The 24,281-nt window shown below is 40.1% G+C and overlaps 1 protein-coding gene across 1 annotated transcript in view; it reads left to right on the plus strand.

Annotated features, from left to right (window-relative positions):
- Window positions 1-22,724, plus strand: part of LPGAT1 (lysophosphatidylglycerol acyltransferase 1) — an 81,485-nt gene extending 58,761 nt beyond the window's left edge. Inside the window, exons 7-8 of the mRNA XM_040636366.1 lie at window positions 15,180-15,286; window positions 17,953-22,724. Of these exons, the coding sequence (XP_040492300.1) occupies window positions 15,180-15,286; window positions 17,953-18,104 (259 nt within the window). The 3' untranslated portion in view covers window positions 18,105-22,724. The remainder of the gene's footprint in view (window positions 1-15,179; window positions 15,287-17,952) is intronic.
- Window positions 22,725-24,281: the final 1,557 nt, after the last annotated feature.

Genomic DNA, 24,281 nt, shown 5'->3' on the forward strand with positions numbered 1-24,281 from the left:
TCTCAGAAGCAAGAAGACTATAAAGTACCTTACAATAAAACTTAACAAAAAAACGTGTAAGACTTGTATGAAGAAGAAATCTAAAGCTTCATTGAGGAACATAAAAGACCTGAATAAATGGAAAGAGAGACTGTGCTCACAGAGGGGAAGGCCCCAAATTACAAAGACGTCAGTTCTCCCAAATCAATCTATAAATTTAACACAATTACAATTACATTTATATACAGGAGGGTTTTTCTGGAAACTTAACAAAATGGTTCTAAAATTCATTTGAGAGAATAAAGATAACTGAATACAGCTAAGATAGTTTGAAGATGGAAGAAATAGAGGAATTCTTCCTGCCAGATGTCAAGGCTTACTGTCATTAAAACAGTGTAGTATGAAGGCAGGACCAGATGGATGGAAAGATTAGAAAATCCAGACTTCTCTGGGGACTTGTGTATGATTAAGTAAGTATCCCATATCAGCGGCACACAGACTGTTCAACAAATGGAGTGGTTTGGGACCATTGGTTTTCTATAGCGTGGTGACTTCCCTAGAGTTGCTGTTCAGCTGGTGACAGCGAATGCCTCTGGTGGGGATGGGGAGGGATCTTCTCATGCTATTATTTGAGGGTTTTTTTTTTCTTTTTTAATAACGTGAGTGTATTCATTCTTCAATTTAAAAAACTAATCGAAAAAAGAAACTGCCTGCAGAATTTTAGAATTTTGTTCTAATAATCCTTTGCATAATTGCAACAAAAGCATTTTCATCAGGTAGTTTTAAGAATTTAATAAATTCACCTATAAGATAAATACCATTTAATGGACATTAAATAGATTTTACCCCTTTAAATCCAGCATATTGAAATGCTCAAATTATATAGTTTAGCTTTTCATATTTTGGTGCTTTATCCATAATTTGAAAGCTGAACTTTAAGAGGCTTAAATTTCTATTATACTTTTTTGGTATAAAAGTTGGACTAAAGTAGAATAAAATCAATAAGGTGAAAGTCGGTTTTTTAACTTAATGGGGACCAAATTTCAGGTCACCTTTTCCCAGTAACTATGAACGACTCTAGAGTAGTTCACACCTGAGTGACACACACTTGGGCACTAATGATGCACGCTTAGGGCTTTAGCACCCTCCGCTCGAGCCCCCAAATTACCCGCCTGGGAGTGAGGTACCAAGATTGCCTCTTGAGCTAAAAGTGGCTTTCTTTTTTCCTCGCAGGAGAAAAGTGTCCTGTCTTTAGTTTTTCTTATGCTAGGGCTTTTCTCTATCCTTGCTTGGAATTATTGCTCATTTCAGCCCTACTTGTGCTGTTTCTAATGATTTTCTTCTTCCTCCTGTCTGCTTTTCTTAGCACCTCTTGTTTTCTGTTGCCTTGCCTCTGTACCCTAGCTTTTCCCTGGAAGAGGCTGGACGTTTTAGTCATCGGTCACTATTGAGAGCTTCTGGTTGGAAAATGGAAAGTTACACATTGAATTTAATCTTTAAGTTTTTAGTTGTGCTTGGCTGTTTTTATTAGTGTTCACCACCCACATGTTCTTTCTTCTTTTCCACACCAGCAGTTTTTTTCCCCTTTTCCTTTAAGAAAAGAAAACATTTTAGGTTGGCACCATTCAGGATGCTGGAGGCATTGAGTAAGTGGTCTTAATTGAAGTTTTACTGAGTTGTGGGTTGAATTCTGTGTTTCTGTAATGAAGTTGAAATTTGAAAGAGGTGAACATCATTTCAAGTGAGATAAAATCGTCCTCTACTTAGAAGACATACTTCATTTCTATTTTTTTTTTAAAGATTCTGTGTTTGTTTATTTATTCACTTTAGAGAGAGAGCATGAGCAGGGTGAGGAGTAGAGGGAGAGGGACAAGCAGACTCCTCACTGAGCACAGAGCCTGACTCCGGGCTCCATCCCAGGACCCTGAGATCATGACCTGAGCCAAAATCAAGAGTCAGACACCTAACCTACGGAGCCACCCAGGTGCCCCGACATGTCATTTATTTCCAAATATTTATAAAAAGTCATACGTGGAAGAAATTTTGTACTATTAACATAGTTGAGAACGAAGACCACAATCTACGAATCTAATTTACTAAAGCTGTTTTCAGTACAGGCATCTGGACATAACAGGATTTGGGGAACTGTGATAAGCTTTGGAAATGAAGAGCTCCCTCCCCACCTCCCTGGCCCTGTGGGCTTCCCCATGTCCCTTTCACTTTCAGGTCTCTTCAAGGTCAATCACAGTGACTGCCACTGGTATTCAAAAACTACTCTTTTGTTTTCTAAGTTAATCTAGTGTTGTTGGAAATAGTGTGTCCCTCAAATAAAAAAAAAGTCTTAGCATTTAATTTTTAACTGAATAATGGTTAAGCGTAACTCTGATGATCACTGTCTTTTAGTGACTTGCAGTCATTGAACTGAATCTGAGAAGTGGCAGGGCTAGCTAGGTCTTTTTGTCTAACCTTTCATTTAATACAGGATCTTACACACGCACACACACCCCGTGACAGATTGCTTAAATATAGACTTCTCCAGGATCCTGTTTTTAGCCCTCTTTTGTCTGTGGAGGTTGAGTTCATAGTAAGAGAGTAAACAGAAATAGGTCCTCTGCAGACATAGCTCTAGTTCCCCGGCCTTCTCCCACGTTCCAGACCCTCACATCACTTCCTTTCCTCCATCGGGATAGCCTGTTGCTTCTGCAGGCCTAGTATTTCTAAAACTGCACTCATTTTCCTTCACACAAACTTGTTCCTCCTGGCTGTCCAGTTGGGCTTTATGTTACCATCATTCTGCACTCATCCAGAATGAAAATTTGAGTTCCTTTGACTCTTCCACTTTTAATTTAATTCTCTCTCTCAAATTCAGCTGCCAGTTCCTATGAAGGAAACCTCTGCAGTGTTTCTTTCTATCCCTTTTTTAAAAATCTAAATGCCACAGCCTAGCTCACACCTCATTATCTTTTACCTGGAATATATTTGTTTATTAAATATTCCCTTTGTTAATATTGGTTCCATCTTCAATCATTATTTATTTTGTTGCTATATCCTCTTCCTAAAGCATTAAACCTTCTCCCCCCCTTTTTTGTTATAAACATTAGTGGAAGAACTGGCAAGATTTGAATGAAGTCTGTAAATTATAGATCATAGAATTGTATCAGTGTTAATTTCCTGATTTTGATCATTCGACTATGGTTATGTTAGAGGCTGTCCTTGTATTTAGAAAATACATGTGGAAGTACTTAGGGGACACTGTAACTTCCTCTCAAAAGTTGAAAAATCATATGTGTATATATCAGAAAGATATGTATGCATATATGGAGAGAAAGAATTGTAACGTAAAGCAAATATGGGGGAAACTGACATTTGGGGAATTGGAGTGAAGCATATATGTGAATTCTTTGTACCATTTTTACAACTTTTCTTGAGCATAAAATTATCTCAAGAGTTTTCAAAAGTTATTAGGGAAATAGGGAAAATTCTGTATGCCATCTCCTGGGTTTTGCTGTGAACCTTAAACCGGCCCCCCCAAAAATGGTCTTAACAAAAAAATTTTTAAGTCATTAGACTCAGGGAAAGTGTAATAGTGATTCTCCTAAGCAAATATACCAGTGTTGTGTTTTGCTTACTTGACAGTCCACTTCCTTCATCAAGCATTTATTTGGTAAGCATCTTACTATAATCTCAAAAGACAGAACACAAACAAAGATGTAATAAGAGGCCTGAACAGTGCCCCCTCATTGTTTATGCCGTCACGTGGCATGTTGGTTTACTGCAGTTTTGACCGTCACAAGAAGCAGGGCTCAAGGGGAAGGAGTCCCAGGCGGAACTTTCCCCGACTGTGAGAGGAAGCAGCGGCCAAGGTGCTACCTGCCTTCTCCCTGTCCACAGGGACGTTCAAGGTGCTGGAAGTTCTCTGTGACCCTGCGTTGGCTGTCTCTTGGTTTGTCCCTGTGCTGAAGTGGATAAAAGCCTATATCTGAGTTGCTGAATTCTATTTTCAGATAACTAAGTGGGCTTTTTTTTTTCTTTTTTCTTTTTAAGTCTTGCTAGTGGATCCAGGGGGAAGCTATAAATATTACATTTTGATATGTTGAGGATGAAGCCTTGAGTAGCTTACCTCAAGACAGCGGCTCTAAAGCAAAACTTCTGGGACTTGAATGCTGGGAGATATTCCGATATGTTAAATTTGACAGTATCTGTTCTTGTCCATAAATCTATTTTTGGTGATAAGTTTAGTTTCTGCATTTCTGGGTTATTCTTATCACACTAACCCCGGTGGTGTCACTTACTATTCCCATGGTACTGATGGCTGTCTACAGATGGCACCGCCTAAGTCTTACACTGGCAGATTACTTTCCTTTTAATTCCGTTCGCCAAACTTGAGTTCCCATGAAGGATTAGGCACTGATTTACACACTGGGTATGCGATGATGAGTACAGCACAGTCTGATGGAAAGAACGGACACATACGAAAATAAATAAAACATAAACTAATAAGCAGAGTTACAAAGGACAGAGTTGGCCCTAAGAAGGGAGTATTAACTGTAGGAGAAGAGGAGAAAAGAACAGAGGGATAAGAGACCCAAATCCTTATCTTCCGTAGCAGCAAGTCAATGAATACATTTGAAGCTGGATAATCTAGAAATGGGGGTAGTAGCGTGTTTATAAGCACGATGGAGGTAAATAGCAAAAAAAAATTGAAGGGCATTGTGTCTGGGAAATGGGTGTCTGGGGAGGGAAAAAATAGGGTTATTATTTTTCATTGTCAACCCTGTAGTACTCAGACTCTTGAAAACGATATGCATTTGGTTACTTTATTTAAAAAGATTTTTAAATCCTACTTACTCTTTTAGGCCAACTCAAATGATGCCATTTCCATGTATCCTGTGCTATAAGTAGACGCACACACCCCTTCCTTTAAACTTACACAGAATTTCTTTAAACTCCTTATACAACATTTACCATATTCTGGTTTTAGAGTATTTGTTTACTTTTCTTTTTCCTCTGCTAGATTATTAGGCTTTTGAAAGCAGGAACTGTTCATCTCAAGATTTTCCTCAATGCTTAGTAATTCCCTTACTTGTAGCTGGCATAACTGAATTGAGGGTTTAGCCCTGTTGTTTGTTAGCTCCCATTTTGGATCCTTGGTAGCATGAAAATTCAAATGTTCTAACTCAAATATATAGAGGTACCAGCTGCTAAGCATTATTTATATCTTTTTTTGCAAGTGTAATTTAGTGCTCTTAAATCTGATTCAATGGATTTTGGTAGAATACTCTATTTAAGAGCACATTCTGGATTCCTGATAATTAGAATTTTTGTTTCTTGAAAATTAGAAGCTAGTTTCTCATTTGGATAGCTACTGGTATTGGGAGGATTTATTTCTGTTATTTATTTGTTTATTTATTTATATCCCACAAGATCTCCTTTTATTTGATTCCAAGAGAACTGGTATTGAGTGCATTTGATACTTTGCCATATTAGGGGGTTAGTTGTTTTAATATTTTAATCCCACAGTGATGAAACAGAGTAATAAAAGTAGATTGCTCTTGAGGGAGCATTTGGTCTGCCCTCCTGGCTGTTTCCTAAGGCAAGAGAAAGTCCAAGCTATTCTAGGCAGATGGTAGGGGAGGCTTTCTGTTAAAACACAGCCCCGTTCCCACACTCACCCCCACTTAAAGCAGTATATACTTTGCCAACCTTACCATGTCCTTTCAAGAATTCATTTGGTAAACCCAAACTTCCTCTGTTTAATTCAGCCATATTCTTAGTCACTTTTCTCCTTATAAAGATGCTTTAAATACTATTTCGAGATGTTCTTTAGCCCTATGGCTCTTGCTAAGTTATCCTTAGGTCGATTAGGCCTGATTTTATATTTACAGAAACAGTAGATGTTTATAAGTCAAAAAGTAATGCAAATAATTCCCCAAACCATTTGGCTGCTATTCAGTGCGATAGAAGTGAGTAGTTTAAAGAGTGCTACCTATATTGCAAAGCTGTGTTAGGATAGTACTAAATTATCTAAAAGTAAAAAGTCAATAATTTGTAATGCCATTCACTTAAAAAGTAAAATCCAATTTTTAGATTTAAGTTTTAAATTTTAAAACATTCCTCTAGTATCAGGGTGAAGTGAAGTTTAACGGATTTTCCTAAAAATCCAACTATTTAAGGATATCTAATTTGCAGGAAACAAAGAAAGAAATGATTACGTTTCCTGAATAGTTAAGTTTCCTGCGTAGCTCTGGGCACACCTCTCTTGTACCTGGAACTGTGCTGGCTACCAATTGTGAGGCCTGCTTCTGCTTGGAGTCTGTCCCTACATAACAGAGTTCAGGGGTCATCCAGAGATTGGAAGTTGTAACTCCCCCTTTGTGTGTGCTTCTCTCTGGGATGCCTGTCTTTCCAGCTGCTGTGGTCATCCTAATCTCTGTCCTCTCATTCTTCAACCAGTAAGACTACATATTTCCGTGTAAACTTTAGGCCTCCCTATGTGGCGCTAATTGGGAATTATCCTCAGGGAAAAAGCTGGAAGAAATGGAAAACTCACCCAGTGCCATTCCTGTCTTCCCAGTGTTGACTCTTTTCCAGTATCTGCCTGTTTTTAGTCACTCCCCAGTGCATTCCACTAATTACTTTTTGTGTTTCGTCCAGAATTTGTAACTGTTACCTGTGAACTACTCTGCAATTGTGAAAAGCAGAACTCACCTTTTGTCTAATTTTAATGACTGTTATAAGTCATAGGGAAAGTTACAGCTAAATCTCAAATTTTAAGAGGTAAAAGAATAGATTTTGCCCTTGAGTACTTTTTTTGCCTTTTAAAGTAGTACTGCATTGTGCCAAAGTGACTATACACATTGTCACTGAAGTCACATGGCGGTACTTAGTAAAAAAGATGTTTATCTGGGGGCGCCTGGGTGGCTCAGTTGCTTAAGTGTCTTACCCTTGATCTCGGCTCAGGTCTTGATCTCAGGGTTGTGAATTAAAGCCCTACATTGGGCTCCACGCTGTGTGGAGCCTACTTAAAAATGTTTTTAAAAATTTATAAAATTGGAGCCCTTGGGTGGCTCAGTCAGTTGAGCGGCTGCCTTCAGCTCAAGTCATGATCCCAGGGTCCTGGGATCGAGCCCCATGTCAGGCTCCCTGCTCAGTGGGAGCCTGCTTCTCCCTCTCCCTGCAGCTCTCCCTGCTTGTACTTTCTCTCTCTCTCTCTCTGTCAGATAAATAAATAAAATCTTTTAAAAAAATAAAATAATAATAAAAATTTTAAAATTTAAAAAATATGTTTATCTGTATAATTCAGAATCTTTTTATTATTAACATTGAAATGAAAACACAAGATCTCTCTCTACTTAAAGAGAACTCATAGATTGATCCCCAAGAATATGTCCCCAAATTTGCATATCCCAGTTGTGAAACACTGCTAGCTATCCTCTAAAGCAGAGCCTCTGACTCTGTTATTCTCCAGTTTAAAAACTTTCCACGAGGGATGCCTGGGTGGCTTACTCTGTTGGGCAGCAGGCTCGTGATTTCGGTTCCGGCTGTGATCTCAGGGTTGTGAGATGGAGCCCCACATGGATTCCGTGCTCGGCAGGGAGTCTGCTTGAGATTCTCTCTCCCTCTGCTCCCTACAGCGTTAGTGCAACTCACGCGTGCACATGCTCTCTCTTTCTCTCTCTCAAAATAAATAAATCTTAAAAAAAAAAAAAAATCTTTCCATGAGAGGCATTCTCATAAATTGCTAATGGGAATGTAAATTGGTGTATCTTTATGAAGACAATTTGGCAATATTTTTCAAAATTAGTAATGCGTTTACTCTTGACTTAGCAATTTCACTTCTGGAATTTTATCCTCTAGATATACTTGTACACATATGAGTGGACATTTGCACTATGTCATTCATCGCCACATTGTTTAGAATAACAAAAGATGAGAAACTGTCCATCATTAGGAAATAAGAGGAATTTCATGTTTACTGTGTATTAAGAGATTACAATGAAATTAGAAGATTTTTTTAACAGAATGATAAGGAAAATATAATCTATAAAAATGTATGGGATATAGCATAATCTGTGTTTAGAGGAAAATCTGTAGCCCTAAAAGCTACTATGAGAAAAAAAACTGAAAATGAATGATCTAAATGTCTATCTCAAGAAGTTAGAAAAAGAAAAGCAAATTAAATACAAAGATAGTAAAAAGCAGGGAATAATAAAGGAGAATTTATTGAAGTGGAAAACCTACAGTAGAAAGAATAACAACAAAAAATTGTTTTTTTAAAAAGCACTATAAAATTGACCAATTCTTGGCAACCCTGATCAAAAAAAAAAAGACCAGGGGCGCCTGGGTGGCACAGCGGTTAAGCGTCTGCCTTCGGCTCAGGGCGTGATCCTGGCGTTCTGGGATCGAGCCCCACATCAGGCTCCTCCGCTATGAGTCTGCTTCTTCCTCTCCCACTCCCCCTACTTGTGTTCCCTCTCTCGCTGGCTGTCTCTATCTCTGTCAAATAAATAAATAAATAAAATCTTCAAAAACAAAGCATTTTAAAAAGAAAACCAGACCAGTGTTGCCAATATCAGGAATGAAAAGGAGACATTACTATAGATTCTACAGTCATAAAAAAGACAATAAAGGACATTAAGTACAATTCTTTCAGAGCATAGAAAAGGGGATACTTCTGAGCTTGTTTTATGAAACCAACATACCTTTAATCTAAAAACCTGAACCAAGGATATTATAAGAAAGGAAAATTTACAGACAAATCTGTTACATGATTATAAACGCCAGACTAACCCAGTGATATGTTAAAAACACATCAGATTATGTACTGAGTATATATATTCCACGAAAGTGGTTTAACATTCAAAATCAGTCAATTTAATTCATCACATTAGAGAATAAAGGAAGAAATTACATAAGCATGTCAACAGATGGAAAAAATTGATAAAGTGTTAACTCCCATTCGTGATAACAGAAAATACTTAGTAAACTAGGAATAGAAGGGGATTCCTTTTTTTTTTTTAATATTTTATTTATTTATTTGACGGAGATAGCCAGCGAGAGAGGGAACACAAGCAGGGGGAGTGGGAGAGGAAGAAGCAGGCTCCCAGCAGAGGAGCCTGATGTGGGGCTCGATCCCACAACGCTGGGATCACGCCCTGAGCCGAAGGCAGACGCTTAACGACTGAGCCACCCAGGTGCCCCTAGAAGGGGATTTCTTTAATCGCATTAATAGTATATACAAAAAAATCTATAGTAATATCATACTTAATGGTGAACTATTGGATGTTTCCCCCAAAAGACGAGAAATGAGGGACAAGGGAGCTCGTTACTATCACTTCTATCCAGTATTGTCCTGATCAGGCAGTGTGACAAGAAAATGGAGTCAACAGTGTAAATATAGAAAAGGTGAAAACCAAATTGTCATAATTTGTGTTAATTCATCTTCCTACATGTAGATTAAGGTTACAAGATTGCTTGGTGGACATGGACATGCCGCCTTCACAATATAAATGGCCATTTCATACAACCAGGTACCTGAAGAGTCTTCTCAGACAAGGGAAGAGGCTGGAAACGCTACTTTACAGACTGACTTCAAAAAAAAAGTCATCTCCTTTTCAAATCCACTCTAAGTTGAGATGGTGGCTGGAGATAGGGAGTTTGACCTTTTGCAGGCAAGGACAAAGATGTAACAGACGAGGAGGTGTGAGCTTAGTGTTGTATGGTGAGCATGGAGAACATTTTTCCATAGAAATATGTTTGCCTAACGGCTGAATTCTGTAGGATTCCGTGTGCACTGCAGGTGAAGTAGTCTGTAGAAATAGTCTTAGGAGCTCGTGTATCCTGTGTGACTTTCCCCCAGAGGGATCTGCATTCTTAGTTAAAATGGGGAGAAGAAAAAGAGGAGATAATAAAATTCTTAGAATATTATTTCTAATTTGAGGCTTCCTTATAATTCAAAGAGTAGAATTACCCTTTGAAGGAATGGAAACACACACTTGTTTAAATAGCCCCGGGCCTCCTCATTTGAAATCGTATCTCCGTGTCTCTGCTCCTCTGATTATATCAGTATTAATATTAAGAATCTTGAAAATCTCTGTCAGGAATTCACCCTTGTAGTACTTGGTAACAGCATCTTTTTATGAGACTGTCTTGAGGCTGGCTTCATTGCTGCCTCACTGGTATAGAGATACACCACACAGACTATCTGTGGAGAGAATTATGCTATATGAAAAGAGTCACAGACTGCCAAACCCTTATAACAGCTTCAGGTCCGGTCCAGTCACTACAACTGTTGCTGAACCCAGAAAACTCGAAAGCACAATACTTACCATTTAACACCCAGCACCATCACTGCTGAAGCCAAGTTATGCCACCACCCTCTGCCCAGTAGTATACATATATAACAACTTTGTAAGGTAAATACTATTATTAACCCCATTTTACAGATGAGGGAAGTAAGTTGTACAAAGGTTAAACCATTTTCCCCAGGTCACATAGTCAGCAAGCGCTGTAGAGCCAGAATTCAGCCACAGGCAGTCTGTCCCAGAGTCTGTACTCTTAATCACTGGGCCAACGACCTTCTGGGATTATTTAATTATGCCTAAAAAGCAAAGACTCTCCACATATTAAAACAAAACAAAACAAAAACCCTACTGTTTGTGGAAGGGAATCTCAGCCATGAAGTCCTACTCTCACTGTAGTGAGGCATAGGAGAACATGAGAGACTGAAGAGGCAGACATTTTTTGTTTGAAAGAAATCTTCCAATTACCTAGGAGTGTAGGCATGAAAGGGGCTAAGAAATACGGGCCTACGGGATGATTTTATGTACTGTAAGCATTTCGAGTATTTTTTCTCTTTAAAAGTCGTGATGTTCTTTAATTCCTCTTTTTGTGGTTAGCTCTTTCAAAGCAAAAGAAAATCTAATTCTGGTAGGGGATTTTACAGTAGCAAGCTGAAACTTGAAGTTTCTGGACCTTAGGCTCTCCTATCCCATTAAAATATTTAATAAACCAGAACACCTCCGTATTACAGCTGTAGAGGTATTTAGTACTAAGGGGGATAGAAAGGTGACTAAGATTGGGAAACGTATTTTCTGTGTAAATAAAACTATGTTTTGGTTACCTTTCATCCTTTTCAAATTCTTGAAAGCAAAATTTTTTAATCAAAACTGTAATTTCCTGAAATTGATTTTTAATAGATTTTTTCCATACCGTACTCTTCCTTCGTTTCCTCTCTTCTTTTTCCTGCCCACAGATACTTACATTGGGGTGTTGAAGTACCCCAAATCTGGTATTTCGGTGTTTAAATAACAAGAGAAAGGGATCTGATTATAATGCGATTCATAAATAATGTTCCTTCTGATTGTTTTGTATGCAAATGACCATGCTACATGAGTAATTTTTAAGAAGCCTTTGAAGGAGTCTGAGCATGGGCAGTCTGGTCATTTGGAATCCTTTGTACTACTTGGCTAGTCTGGACATTGTGTTCTACTGATAAACTGTAGAAGCTGTTCAATGTTTTTGTGATGGGTATGCGTCATTATAATTTTCAAATCCTTACGAAGTGACTGACACACATTTTGCCTAAACTTGAAATAGTAATATAGGCCCCGTTGTAGAATGGCAAGTAGTAGACACTGGCCAAAGATAGAAAATCATCTTGGACTTTTCAGAAATAACAGGACAGCTTCCTAAAGAACATGGTGGCTCGGACTCACGTCAACTTTCATGCCCTTCCAAAACTCCCGTAGAATGACACTGAAGAGTTTCTTTAAAGTGTAAACCCACAAGGATGAGTAATACAATAGGAAAGGCAATAGTAACAAAAGTCGGGAAATTGGAAAACAGATCGAGCAGCCAATAACCTAACAGAACCCTAAGCCAGCAGGTAGCCGGGAGCCAGCCTGACTTAACACCACAGAACTGAAAAACTGGCAGGATCAGTGCCCGTGGAAATGAGGTTGAAAGACTTGCTACACTTGGGGGGGTCTGGTTGAAATCTGTTGATGAACTCAGATCCCCAGAACACCTACCCTCCGTTCCACAGCTGGGAGATTCTTCGTTCCCTGCCGTGGCAGGGACTGGAGGCTTACTCTGGAGAGGGAACCACAGGCTGTCTAGACTCAGGGGCTCCCGGCACAGTTGAGGCAGAGGTCCCATAATGAAAACAGTACGGTTAAGTGATGTCAGGGCGCCGAGTGCTGAGACCCCCAGCCCTGCTGTTTCACTTTGCCATCAGAAAGCCAACAACGAGGCCTTCACTCTCTGGGCAGGGTACTGGAGGATCTTTGTCTGCAGCAATGGCAAGTTCAGGAGGAAAGACCAACTTAAATGGCCCAACCAGATCATCCTTAGCGAAGCTCCCAGTCCACAACGTGCACTCACAGGCTGAGAGCCTTCAATCAGCTGTTTAATCCCCTTATCCATAAATGTGAGTCAACAAACGAAGACTCTCCGGATAACTTCGTCATCTGATCGGCCTCTGCTGTGAAAGACGGAGACTTAAAACAAACAGAAAAAAGTGACTTGGAGGGATGGTGCAGGGAGAGCACAGCTGCCAAAAATCCTAATAGTTCATTAACCCTCTTCTGTACTTTCATGAATGTTTTAAAATTTCCATTCTAATTTTCATAAAGGTAAGTTATTATAACAGTAAAAACGACAGTGTACTATAAAAAAGGAACATTCAAAGAGCTCTTAGAAATTAAAAATACGAGAAAAGACATAAAAACTCAGTAAAAAAAAAAAAGTTTAGAAATTATATAAGAAATCTCCTAGAAAGGAGGACACAAAGACAGAGATGGAAGAATTTGAATTGCAACCCTGAATCCTCTGTCTAGTCAAATTATCAACCAAGTGTGAGGACAGGAAAAGAGACATTGGCAGAAATGCAAGATTTCAAGTACCCTTTCTCCAGAAACCACTGGAGGATATGCTCCATCAGAATGTAGAGTAAATACAGAAAAAGGAAGACATGAGATGTAGGAAACATTAAATGCATTTTAGAAGCATCACCAGGACAAAGTAAGGGGCCTTTGCAGGATGAAAACTACAGGCAACAAATCCGTAGTGTGGGTGAAATTTATTCAGGAAGATAAAATTAAAAGAATGTCTGATGCACACAAGCACCTTGAGAGGTCCATCTGGCTCACTGCCTGTTTTTTATAGTGTATATGTTCAAGTAACATAACTATAGCCACATATTTATACATGGTCTAAGGCCGCCTTAACACTACAAAGCAGAGTTGAATAGTTGCGACAGGTACCGTGAAGCCTGCCAAGTCCAAATACTTTCTGTCTGGCCCTTTAAGAAAAAGTCTGCAGACGCGCTCTAGAGAATTGTCTCTAGATGGACAAGAGTTTATGGTTGAATTAGTTATGTATACAGAGAAAATGATGAAACCGCTCAGTGCAGGGAGAACAAAAATTGGGCAGGAAGGGAAGAGTAGCCTTGCTTTACTACATGGCTTAGCTTTGAATATATGTACGTGATTATAATAATGTAAATGTCTAGTACTCCGCTAATTAAAATGACCATACAGCTGCATTGGGAAGATGGGAAGGTTATGAATGCGTGATGGGAAAAGGAAGAAGGCGCTCACTCCTCCTCTTCCATAGTGGGAAGTCAGTAGAATGGCCCTAAAACTGAAGGGGAAACATGGCAATAAATATCAGGATGCTTGTTTAAAAGAGGTAAAAATCGATTCCTCTGGGGAGGGAGGAACAACCGGCAGTGGGACAGGGACTGCTACTTTTCATACGAACCTTTTGCAGGCTTTTAAAACTGTGTACCTTTATACCTTCGATTAAAATAAAATTAAGAAAACTCCCCACAAAACTGGAAAACAAAAAAGAAACTCTTTTCAACGTCAGCAAATACATAGTATGTACTCGAGGTGCCCCTTTCTGCCCTCCGGTCCAGCGGACATGTATCGTTATCACTCATCATCCGGGTCGTTTCCTGCTGAGCCGACACGTTCACAGGATCGGCACATCGCGCTCCTCTAAGAGGTGGCCCCGCTCAGGAAACCTCTATCTCTGATACAATGTAGGCACCAATTTAGGCAGATTCTGTCTGTTCACAGACATTTCCTCCAAAAGAACATTGCTAAAATGCATTATTTGGCCTAGCATCTGACTACTCTAAATGTGTCCTAAAGTAGCTGCATTTATTTTATTTTATTTTTAAAAGATTTATTTATTTAATTGAAAGAGAGACAGAGAGTGTGTGGGCGCATGCACACAAGCGGGGAAGCAGACTCCCTGCTGAACGGGGAGCCCACCCCGGGGCTCCATCTCCCCACTGGGAGATCCTGACCTGAGCTGAAACCAAGAGTCCAACGCTCAATGCACTGAGCCGCTCAGGCGTCCCAGTAGCTGCGTTTTAAAATTTCATCTCTTCGGGCGCCTGGGTGGCACAGCGGTTAAAGCGTCTGCCTTCGGCTCAGGGCGTGATCCTGGAGTTCCGGGATCGAGCCCCACATCAGGCTCCTCTGCTATGAGCCTGCTTCTTCCTCTCCCACTCCCCCTGCTCGTGTTCCCTCTCTCACTGGCTGTCTCTATCTCTGTCAAATAAATAAATAAAATCTTTAAAAATAAATAAATAAATAAAAATAAAATAAAATAAAATTTCATCTCTTCGGAACACTGTTTCTTCTTAAACCCGCTAGCATGGGAAGACAGTTATTGCTCAATAATTATTCATAGCTACCAGACAACTTATTAATATTTTCTCATCATCTGGCACTGGACCTAACATATTTAATAGGCTGGTAAATGTTTGAATGAATGAATAAATGAACTCTGTTGTATAATCAACAATTTTTTAAAAACCAAGGTGCCCTGAGAAGCTGCAGAAATGAATCCTTGCAAAAGCCAAAGGTGATTCCATAACTTGTCTTCAGCTCTTCAGTTACCAAAGCTAAATTGTGCTTCTTTTTTTTTTTTTTTTAAGATTTTATTTATTTGACAGAGAGACAGCCAGCAAGAGAGGGAACACAAGCAGGGGGAGTGGGAGAGGAAGAAGCAGGCTCATAGCGGAGGAGCCTGATGTGGGGCTCGATCCCATAACGCCGGGATCACGCCCTGAGCCGAAGGCAGACCCTTAACCACTGCGCCACCCAGGCGCCCCTAAATTGTGCTTCTGAATGATTTTGATTTCTGAATTAAAGTAGTTTTTGCTTTTTTTCTAACTCACATAGGATCTTTCCGATCAAAGATGTGCCCCTGGAGACGGATGGCCTTTCTGATTGGCTCTATCAACGTTTTATTGAAAAAGAGGAACTCCTATCGCATTTTTATGAAACAGGTACACAGTTTCCTATTACTTATGTTTCTGAAGTTGGCAATAGTTCCAAAGATGTACGTTAGGGGAGGTAACCGTTTTTCCATTCTTCAGATGCCCGAAAGGAATCAAAGTATTTCTATATTTAAAAATTCCAGCTTAGAATATTCATAAGGACAGTGTTAATGTTAAATTTATTCAGGCCCTTACTTGAACAGCCAGTGTGCAAGATCACATGATGAGTAAAATGTTGCACAAATGGAACTAATTCAAGTCAGTGCGCGGTGTGTGGAAGACTACAGTCATACGCGTACAGTTACACGGGCTGCTCTGTGAAGTTGCAGATAACATGTGTGGTTTGGCATTGTACATGGTTATTTACATAATTCCATCATCTTGCAGTCATTTGAGATCATTTTGAACCGTGTTTTTACATGCTTATTCTTTTCTTTACATGTAGGGATAAAGCTTACTTTTTAAATTTTCACAGATACAACCTTATACTTTTCTCCTTGAGAGAAAAAAGTCAATTTACCCAAAGGTCCCTTATCTATAGTTAATTTTCTGTACCTTCTGTGAAAACTGCAATGCAGTGAAACGGACATAGGAAGGGAGGAGGAGGGAGGGAGGAAGAAAGGAAGTTAGGAAAGAAGGAAATGAGTGTTGGTAGAATGTCAGGCATTACCAAAGTGCTTTCACAATAACTACGCCCGCCCGTTGTAGGCTTATTGTCCGGATCCTACAATAAGAAAAGAAAAAGGGGAAGAGAAAGTTGGTTTAGGCCTGATGATGGCTGTGAGATGTTAACACAAAGTGCTGTTTTCTTCCCACTTAGATTTTTTTGGTTCAGAATTAACGTTCATGTTAAATCAGACGGTCAAAGGCCTAATAGTGAGCAAAGGCTGATACTGTTAATTACCTTTAATATTTTTGTTTTTGTGTTTAGGATTGTTTCACATTACACACAGCAGGATTCCTTCCTGATTCTAACGTTCTGACCCTGGGGCTGTGGACCCGGGGGGGTGGGGGGGGGTGGGGGGGGAGATACTCATATGATAGGGGTTGGACCTGTGCATGTCTCTAGAATTCTTAGTAATACTCATTGAACAAGATGCCCCTCTCCGCCATGTGCATTCCTTGGTCTTATTCTCAAAATTTCTTTATTTTTTTTTTAAAGATTTTATTCATTTATTTAACAGAGAGAGCGCGCTCTTGCACAAGCAACGGGAGCAGCAGGCAGGGGGAGAAGGAGCAGCAGGCAGGGGGAGAGGGAGCAGCAGGCAGAGGGAGAGGGAGAAGCAGACTCCCCGCTGAGCAGGGAGCCCACCATGTGTCTGGATCCCAGGACCCCGGGATCATGACCTGAGCCAAAGGCACACACTTAACTGACTGAGCCACCCAGGAGCCCCCCAAATTTCTTTAAAGATAAACTAGGATAGATGTGTAAGAAGGCATGAGGTAATTAAGAGTCAACAGGATCTCTCTTTCAGTCTTCGTCTCTTGCTTTATGGTATTTAGCCTAAATTGTAGCAGCAATAATGGAGGTCTCTTTTTGAGAAAGCTGTTTGTATAATAAACCTTGAAACTTGAAGGTGTTCTCTGTAAATTGCTTGTGAGACGTAAATCCCCGCATGAATCAGCTTACCCAAAGGGATTATCAGCAAGGACAAAGACTATTTGAAATGCTGAAGTGTTATCAAGCTGACCTTATGTAATATTGCTCTGAAGTGGTCTAGCTTTCCCTTCTAGAAAAGAATTTAAAGACATCTGTTTACTTTGTGTTTCTCCTTTTAATTACTAAGATATATTTCATACATAATATTGCCTTCTGAAAAGAATACCAGTGATTTACCACCACCTTTTTTGTGGCAAAAACATTTAACTTGTCAATGGAGGAATTAGTGTAAATTATATCATTTCAGAAATTATTTAATATCAATTTCGGGGCACCTGGGTGGCTCAGTTGGTTCAGCATCTGCCTTCTGCTCAGGTCATGATCCCAGGACCCTGGGATCGAGCCCTGCGTCCGGCTCCCTGTTCAATGGGGAGCCTGCTTCTCCCTCTCCCTCTGCTGCTCCCCCTGCTGTGCTTTCTCTCTCTTTCTCTCCCGCTCTCTGTCAAATAAATAAATAAAAATCTTAAAAAAAAAAATACACACACACACACACACACATCAATTTCACACATCCTGTGTCCTGGCCACTGTAGAAATCTCTAGGGTTACAGTGGAAACAAGGCAGCCAGAGTGCCTGCTCTCATGCAGTTTATATTCCAGAGGGAGACAGAGAGTAAACAAGTCTTTAGAAAAAAGAAAAGATAGATCTGGATCATTACAGATCGAGGAAAGTGCCAAGAGGGAAATAAACGCGGCGATGAGTGTGACTGACTTGGGGGGAGCGGGGAGCGGATGGTATTTTTTCTGATATTGGAAGAAGGCAGCTGAGCCCGCCATTCACTGAGATGAGGAGAGGCCTCTCAGGCAGGAAGAATAAGCACAAATGTTCTGAGGCAGGAAAGGGCTCAGCAGTTTGAAAATTGTATTTCAAATGAGATCTCTCTCCAGGAACAATGGAAAGTCACAGAAGAGTCTTTAAAAAACAAACAACAAAAGTCCTAGGTAAACTAATATTCAGCTTTTGTTCCAGGAGACCTTACCACCAGTAAAACGATATTTCTGTCTTGTCTTTTAGGGGCTTTTCCACCTCCCAAGGGCCATAAGGAAGCTGTTTCCAGGGAGATGACCCTCAGCAATATGTGGATATTTCTCATACAGTCTTTTGCGTTTTTGTCAGGCTATATGTGGTATAGCCTCATCCAGTATTTTTACCATTGCCTGTTTTAGGAATTGACTGGGACTTGTCAAGGTCACCATAGGAGTTCAGACCTTCATAAGTGTGCATTATTTTACATGTGCAAATCGGAATATATAAAAAAAAAAAGCAAAGGAAATTCAGTGGATGGATTAATATTTATCCCCCTTTGGGATATTTTAAAATTCTACTAAAATGAGGATCAGTATATAATGACCTGCTAATATGTTTTGAGGACCTTTCACGTTTTAAAAAGATACACTCTACCATACATTTAAGCAGACATCACATTCGGAGAAGAAGAAATCCTAGAATCATCCTAGAAGACTATCCGAGAGAAATTCTGTTCCCACCAGATACAGTTGGTAATCTAGTCAAGCTCAGAGCGTATCCGCTCCTCTAAGCTAGTAGTCTCTCTTAGGGCAGAGCTGTAGAGCGCCCTCACTTCCACCAGCTCTTGCTGGGTCACTAGGAGCCTTGAGGGGAGCTGGGCGGCACCCTCAAGACCTGCTCCCCTGTGGTTCGCGGGGACACTCCAGTGTCAGCCATGCCCGTGGGGGAGAAGCAGTGTCCACTGGACACGTTCCGGTACTAGAATGTGTTCCTAAAAAAGGCTCGCTCAGTCCGACATCGTGTTTACATGTGCTAGTGCTTTCCCTTAAATGAGGGGGGTCACTGGATTTCTCTTTTTGTATAGAGGCATATCATAGATTGATAATTGTCTTTTACCAAATGCACTTTTATCAGATGCATATAGAGCAGAGGGTTAGTAATACAGCCTGAAAACAAATGTAAGCGTGATCAGTGAGTGGGATTCTTGAGAGGCTGTCCTGTCTCTGCGTGTGTACCCGGGCGCCCCCCTGCACAGAGCGCCAGGCCCACGGGAGGCTTCTGCCCAGCTCAGAGGCTTTGTTCCGCCCATGTTGACTTATTAGCACCAAATGTATTTGGGGGTGGCTGGAACAAATTAAAACATTTAAATGATCAGTTTGAGGTGAAATAGGGGTTTTATTAGAAAATTAAGAGCTAGAGCCAGACGTAGGCTTAAAATGGTGATAAGTTCTCACATGACACCCCCAAACCTATGTTCTATCATCACCTCGAGTTGCTGCCCACATCAGTGTGGTGTGACTGGGAGACAGACCCACACCAAAGGCTCCCCAGTCTCTTACAATTGCTTTTAAAGAGGATAAAGTCAAGTTTCTATTTCTAGAGAACACTTTTTTTTTCCCCCGCTACATTCATGTGATTTACCTCACGGTAGAACCAGACTCTTCTCAGAAAGTTCTGGGACTGCCTCTGCCCCTCACCTGCACTCCCAGTGTTGAAACAGAGTTGGTGTTTGGTTTGGGATTGTTAAGACTCTGAAGATCCTAGTAAGTCAGTGGCAGTTTTCTGTGATATGAGCGTTGTAGATTCCCTGTTGTCACTAATCCTACAATGGCAATTTCGAGAAGTAGGCCAGAAAATAAAAATAAAGGCTCGTGTTTTCTATTTTTAAATAAACCAAAACCAAAACCAAAAAACCAAACCAACAACAACTGAAAAGATGTGAATTTTCTCCCAGTTATGTGGGAAAGGTAAAGCAACACCAAATAGAAGCCCACAGCAGCCTCATTCTGTGCATATAGGAAAGAGAATACTGTGTTAATGAAATACCTCGCTGCATATTAGGCTACTACTGGTAAAACACAGAAGACAGTGTTAATGTGTGTGCTTTGGTAGGGTCGTTACAAGGTGCAATTTTTTTTTTTTTGCAATCTAAGCATTGTATTGTGTGTTTTACAGTGACAGTGAGGAGGTGAAACCGATCTTAAGAGGCATGGATGTTGGTAGGAAGCCAGACAGAAGCTTAACGATGCTTCTGTTTGAGGTCCAGCAAACACTGCTGCATTACAGGCTGAATTGAAATTGTTCATTTGAGAGATTAGTCAGTCCCCTGGGGGATAAGTTGCTCACTGTCCAGTATGGCCTGCACAGTCCTAGCTAACTAGGCCTTCTCCTCATTGCTAAAGCAAGCCACAGGTAGGAGTGGCCAGTTCTATCAAGGAGGAAACAGAGAGAGAGATGGATACATGCATACATAAATGCAGTTTAGGGCCACTTCTGCCATGGCTGTGCCCCAAAGGAACTTGACACTGTTAATACACATTAAACCAACTATCTATTCTGCAAGACGCTTTACGTTTTCTTCAAGTGCAGAGTCATTTCGACAGTCTTTCGAGTGACAAGTACCAATAGATACATGAGTTCCTTTTTGAAAATAGACCTGTGAGTGTAAATAGATGTGTCACTGATCTGCATATCCCTCCCCACTTGTTTATCAATGTGTTCTCTCTCTTCTGTTTGTTTGAGAGCGTCGACAGCGCTCTCCGTACCAGGAACTGGAGTTCGGCTACTTGCACCAGGACACGTAGAGAGAGAATCCGTGTTCTATGGCAAATCAGGGAAGCAGCAATATGCCACTGTACAGAAGTGAATAAAAATTCCGAATTTGTACTTTCTTTGCAATGTGAAATAAAAGGAGATTTAGGGAATACACATTTTGTGAAGGAGGAAAAAATAAAACTGTGCCACTTTTACACCAGTAGCTTATAGAATCTCAGCACTTCTTGGTCTCAGCTGACCTGCCTAGATTCCTACAGCAAAGAGGGTTGAGAACACCCTGCTGGACCTTCATCTCAGCACATCACAGTGATGGAGCCCCCGCTGGGCCATCAGCCGAGGGCAGGTGCGGTGCATACAGAGGGGACCACACCGGCAGTTCACTCTTCACATGAGAAACTGTCGTTGGTGTTGAAATATGCAGATACGATGGAGAAACCTATACGCCAGTGGAAGGTAAAGAAAAATGACAGGATGGAAACGGACATTTCGGGTGGGCCAAGAAGTTACTTGAGAATCTAAATAGCTTTTTAAAACAAAGATAGCTCTGAGTTCAGATCTGTCATATTTTAAGTAGATTTTAATATTACAATCAACCATTAATTGCCCACAGTGAAGGAACTAGGGATTACCAGATAATTAATCCAGTAATAAGTCATAGTTAGCCAAACATCTAATGTGTATTGACGAGTTTGAGGTTTTTTTTCATCAGGATTTTTTCGTTCTTCTGGGGATGCTTGCTGATTTTAAAACAAGGATTTCGATTGTTTATTAGTTTCTCTTGCGTATGTATTAATGACTGTGTTAATGAGTAGTGAAAAGATTTGGGAAGACAGACAGCTTCAGAAAGAGGGAACACAAAAGCCTAAATAATCCATGGGCTAGAAAAGGAATCCCTGAATAATCAAGAGTTGGCGGTATTGCAACGATGATACTCAAGCCTTTAATGAAAACAAGATGTGACATCACCCAGTACGAACCTCAGAACATCCTTCTCGTGTTAATATCGTGCGGACTGATGTGAAGAATGCCTCTTCATTCTTTGTCCATGTTGCTCACTTCTTGTGGTTTTGTCTTTAGTGACGTTTTGACAATCACTTCCCTAAAGACTCTTCTGAACTAGCGGGACCTGGTTATAATCATAGATAGCAGTCTTTAATCATGGACGGTCTTATTGGATTCTTTTGATATTTAAGGAAATTTTATTTGTGCTGCCGAATAGCAAAGAGTTAGTTATTTTCTTCATCACACAGGATTTCACTCCAGAGTTACCATCACGAGCGAGTCCGCTCTGGTCCACAAGGATGAATAAAAATGGTTAGTCTTATTTTTTTGCCATGTAGTGCTGTGAACCTTACATCTGTTCACGTGAAAGGCAAAGTCCAAAGCAGCACTGGGCCGCAGGTATACTGGTTTATTGTAGGAGGGGGTGGAGACCAATATGTTTGGGACCAAAACCACCTACACTGGACATTTCTAGATCACAGAGGGGCCGGGGGCTCTCTGGAGCAGTTGCTGGTTGGTGCTTTATTGCAATCATTGGCATTGATCCTCAACAATTAGGAACTGGACCCTGGGAATAAGCTGAGGGTGCTGAACCGCTGGGGAGGGGGACGGGAGCCATATGGAAGATAAAATAGGGTTTTTTTCTGCAAAATTTCCATTGGAGGATTTTTACATTTAATATTTTTTAAAACAGTTGAAAGAGCAAAAAATTTTTAAGTGTATTCTAGTTGCAAAGTATGCACACATATTTTGAATGGCTTTATTTTTGTCGTGTAGAACTGTTGAACACAGGACTGATGCACGAGCTCTTTACATGTGAGGGGTCTGCATTTCACAGTCACTTATCTCATGACTGGGTAATGACACAGTTACACACAAGCTGCCATTGTTGCGTTAAGTGCTCTCATTTTCTCTACAGTTATTACAAAGTTGTATTTATTTTAAACAGATGGGTTTTAGTTTTCCCGATGCCATATGTTTACTTCAGCTTTTGTTGACCTGTTTTTCTTTCTTTGTTATCTGCATGTTGTAATGTATGCTCAGAATGAATGTAAAGGCTGCAGCAACTGTAATTAATTTTTGTAAAGGGCTGGTCACACGTGGCTCTGGTTCCTGAGTGCGTACGGGATTATCTTAGTAACCAGATCGCCTTTTCAGAAATGTAGATGTGAACACCAAAAGAAGCATTTTCTCAACAACAACAAATGAATAGCTGGTTCTATTTTTTTTTAACCTAGAAAAAAATAAAGATTTTTTTCAAGTAAAGTGCTTTTACTTCTTAGTGGTGGGGACGGGGCGTTTGTGTGTTTCTGGAGATATTTTGGCATGAACATCTGCAGACATGGACTCAGAGCACATCACGGCAGGTGGCTGCTGAGGGCAAACTGAAAAACCAAATGAAAACCATTGTACTTCCTTCGTGGGTTTTAGACTCTTCCCTCCGCTCCTTTCCCACTCTCCCCCATGGTATGGTGGAGATACTGGTATACTGGTGGCATACTGGTAAATGTTCAACAGGCCACTATCCTGGGGGAGAAAACGTGTGCAAATGTACGTAAGTTTGTTATAAATGTTCCTGATAAAAGAATACAGAACACAATTAGTAGATAATAATTAAATATACTTTATTGTAAATTCCATATGGCCAAGTTGTTCTCCCAGGATGCTTTAATTGATTTTGCTGAACTCTTGTAGCCAACCCATGATGTGAAAAATGGAATAACATCCTAATTCACCTATTTCTCAAATTTATTGTCACTCAATCTGATATGTGATCTGCTAAACTATTTCTTACCCTTGTACAAATTATACTCATTAAAGTGAACCACTTTGAGCTTCAGCACTAATTATAGCTTATATAATTTTAGTAACAGCTGCTTAACAACTGCTGGCAAAATTCTAAAATTTAGCCATCGGCTCTAGGGTCGGGAGCCAGTTGGAGCGATCTCCAGCATACCACTGCCCTGTCTTTTCTGTTTGTTTCACTGTTAGTACTGAATAAATTTCTCACACTTAAGCTACTCACTGCTCTCAGGAAACTCCTACCACTGACCCTTGCAGGGGCTTCCAAAGGTGGGAAAGCATTAACATTGGTCCTACAGAGCGTGCTTTTGATTTGAAGAATTTGACAAAAGCACTTTCCTGAAGTGCATGGGAAGCTTGCCTATTTCTTAAGCTGGTTCTATGCTTTCGGGTCTCAAAGCGAAGTAGACTGTAATATGAGCCTCTCTGAGATTTCGTTTTGAGCATTTAAAACGTTTATTGTTTAGGTCATTATTTGTAGAATATGTTTGATTCCACTGAAAAAATTTAAATGTATTAAAAATTTTTAATACAATCTACCAAATAAGTTAAAACATTACAGTTCAGTCTACCTCTTCTTCTATTTGGGTTCAGCCTGCTGTTTTGAGTTGAGGTGGTAATTTTATCCCCACTCTAAGTTGTTTCTAAGACGAAGAACAAATCAGCAGAAGACTGAAGGCATATTTGAAGCTCTCCGAGATCTCTCGCTGACCAGCCCTATTTTTCATGAGTTGGGGGAAAAAAAGCCATTGTTTTAAATTTCCACTTAATATGAAAATGTTTGTTTTTAAATGTTTCTTCCTGCTGGAAAAAAAATGTATTTTTAAAAGAAAAAAAAATCCTCTTTTGGCCATAAGAAAAAGTCAGCTGTATGAGCAGGTGTGACCATATCATAACATGCTGATATATAAATCAATAAATTTTTACCTCTCAGGACTTGTATAACCTTGTTCTTAACTCTCAGAGGCATGAGAAACATTAAGTGTCAAATCATCCGGATCACATATAAACGACAC

Source organism: Ursus maritimus, unplaced genomic scaffold (assembly GCF_017311325.1).
Source record: "Ursus maritimus isolate PB19 unplaced genomic scaffold, ASM1731132v1 scaffold_2, whole genome shotgun sequence".
Taxonomy (NCBI): Eukaryota; Metazoa; Chordata; class Mammalia; order Carnivora; family Ursidae; genus Ursus; species Ursus maritimus.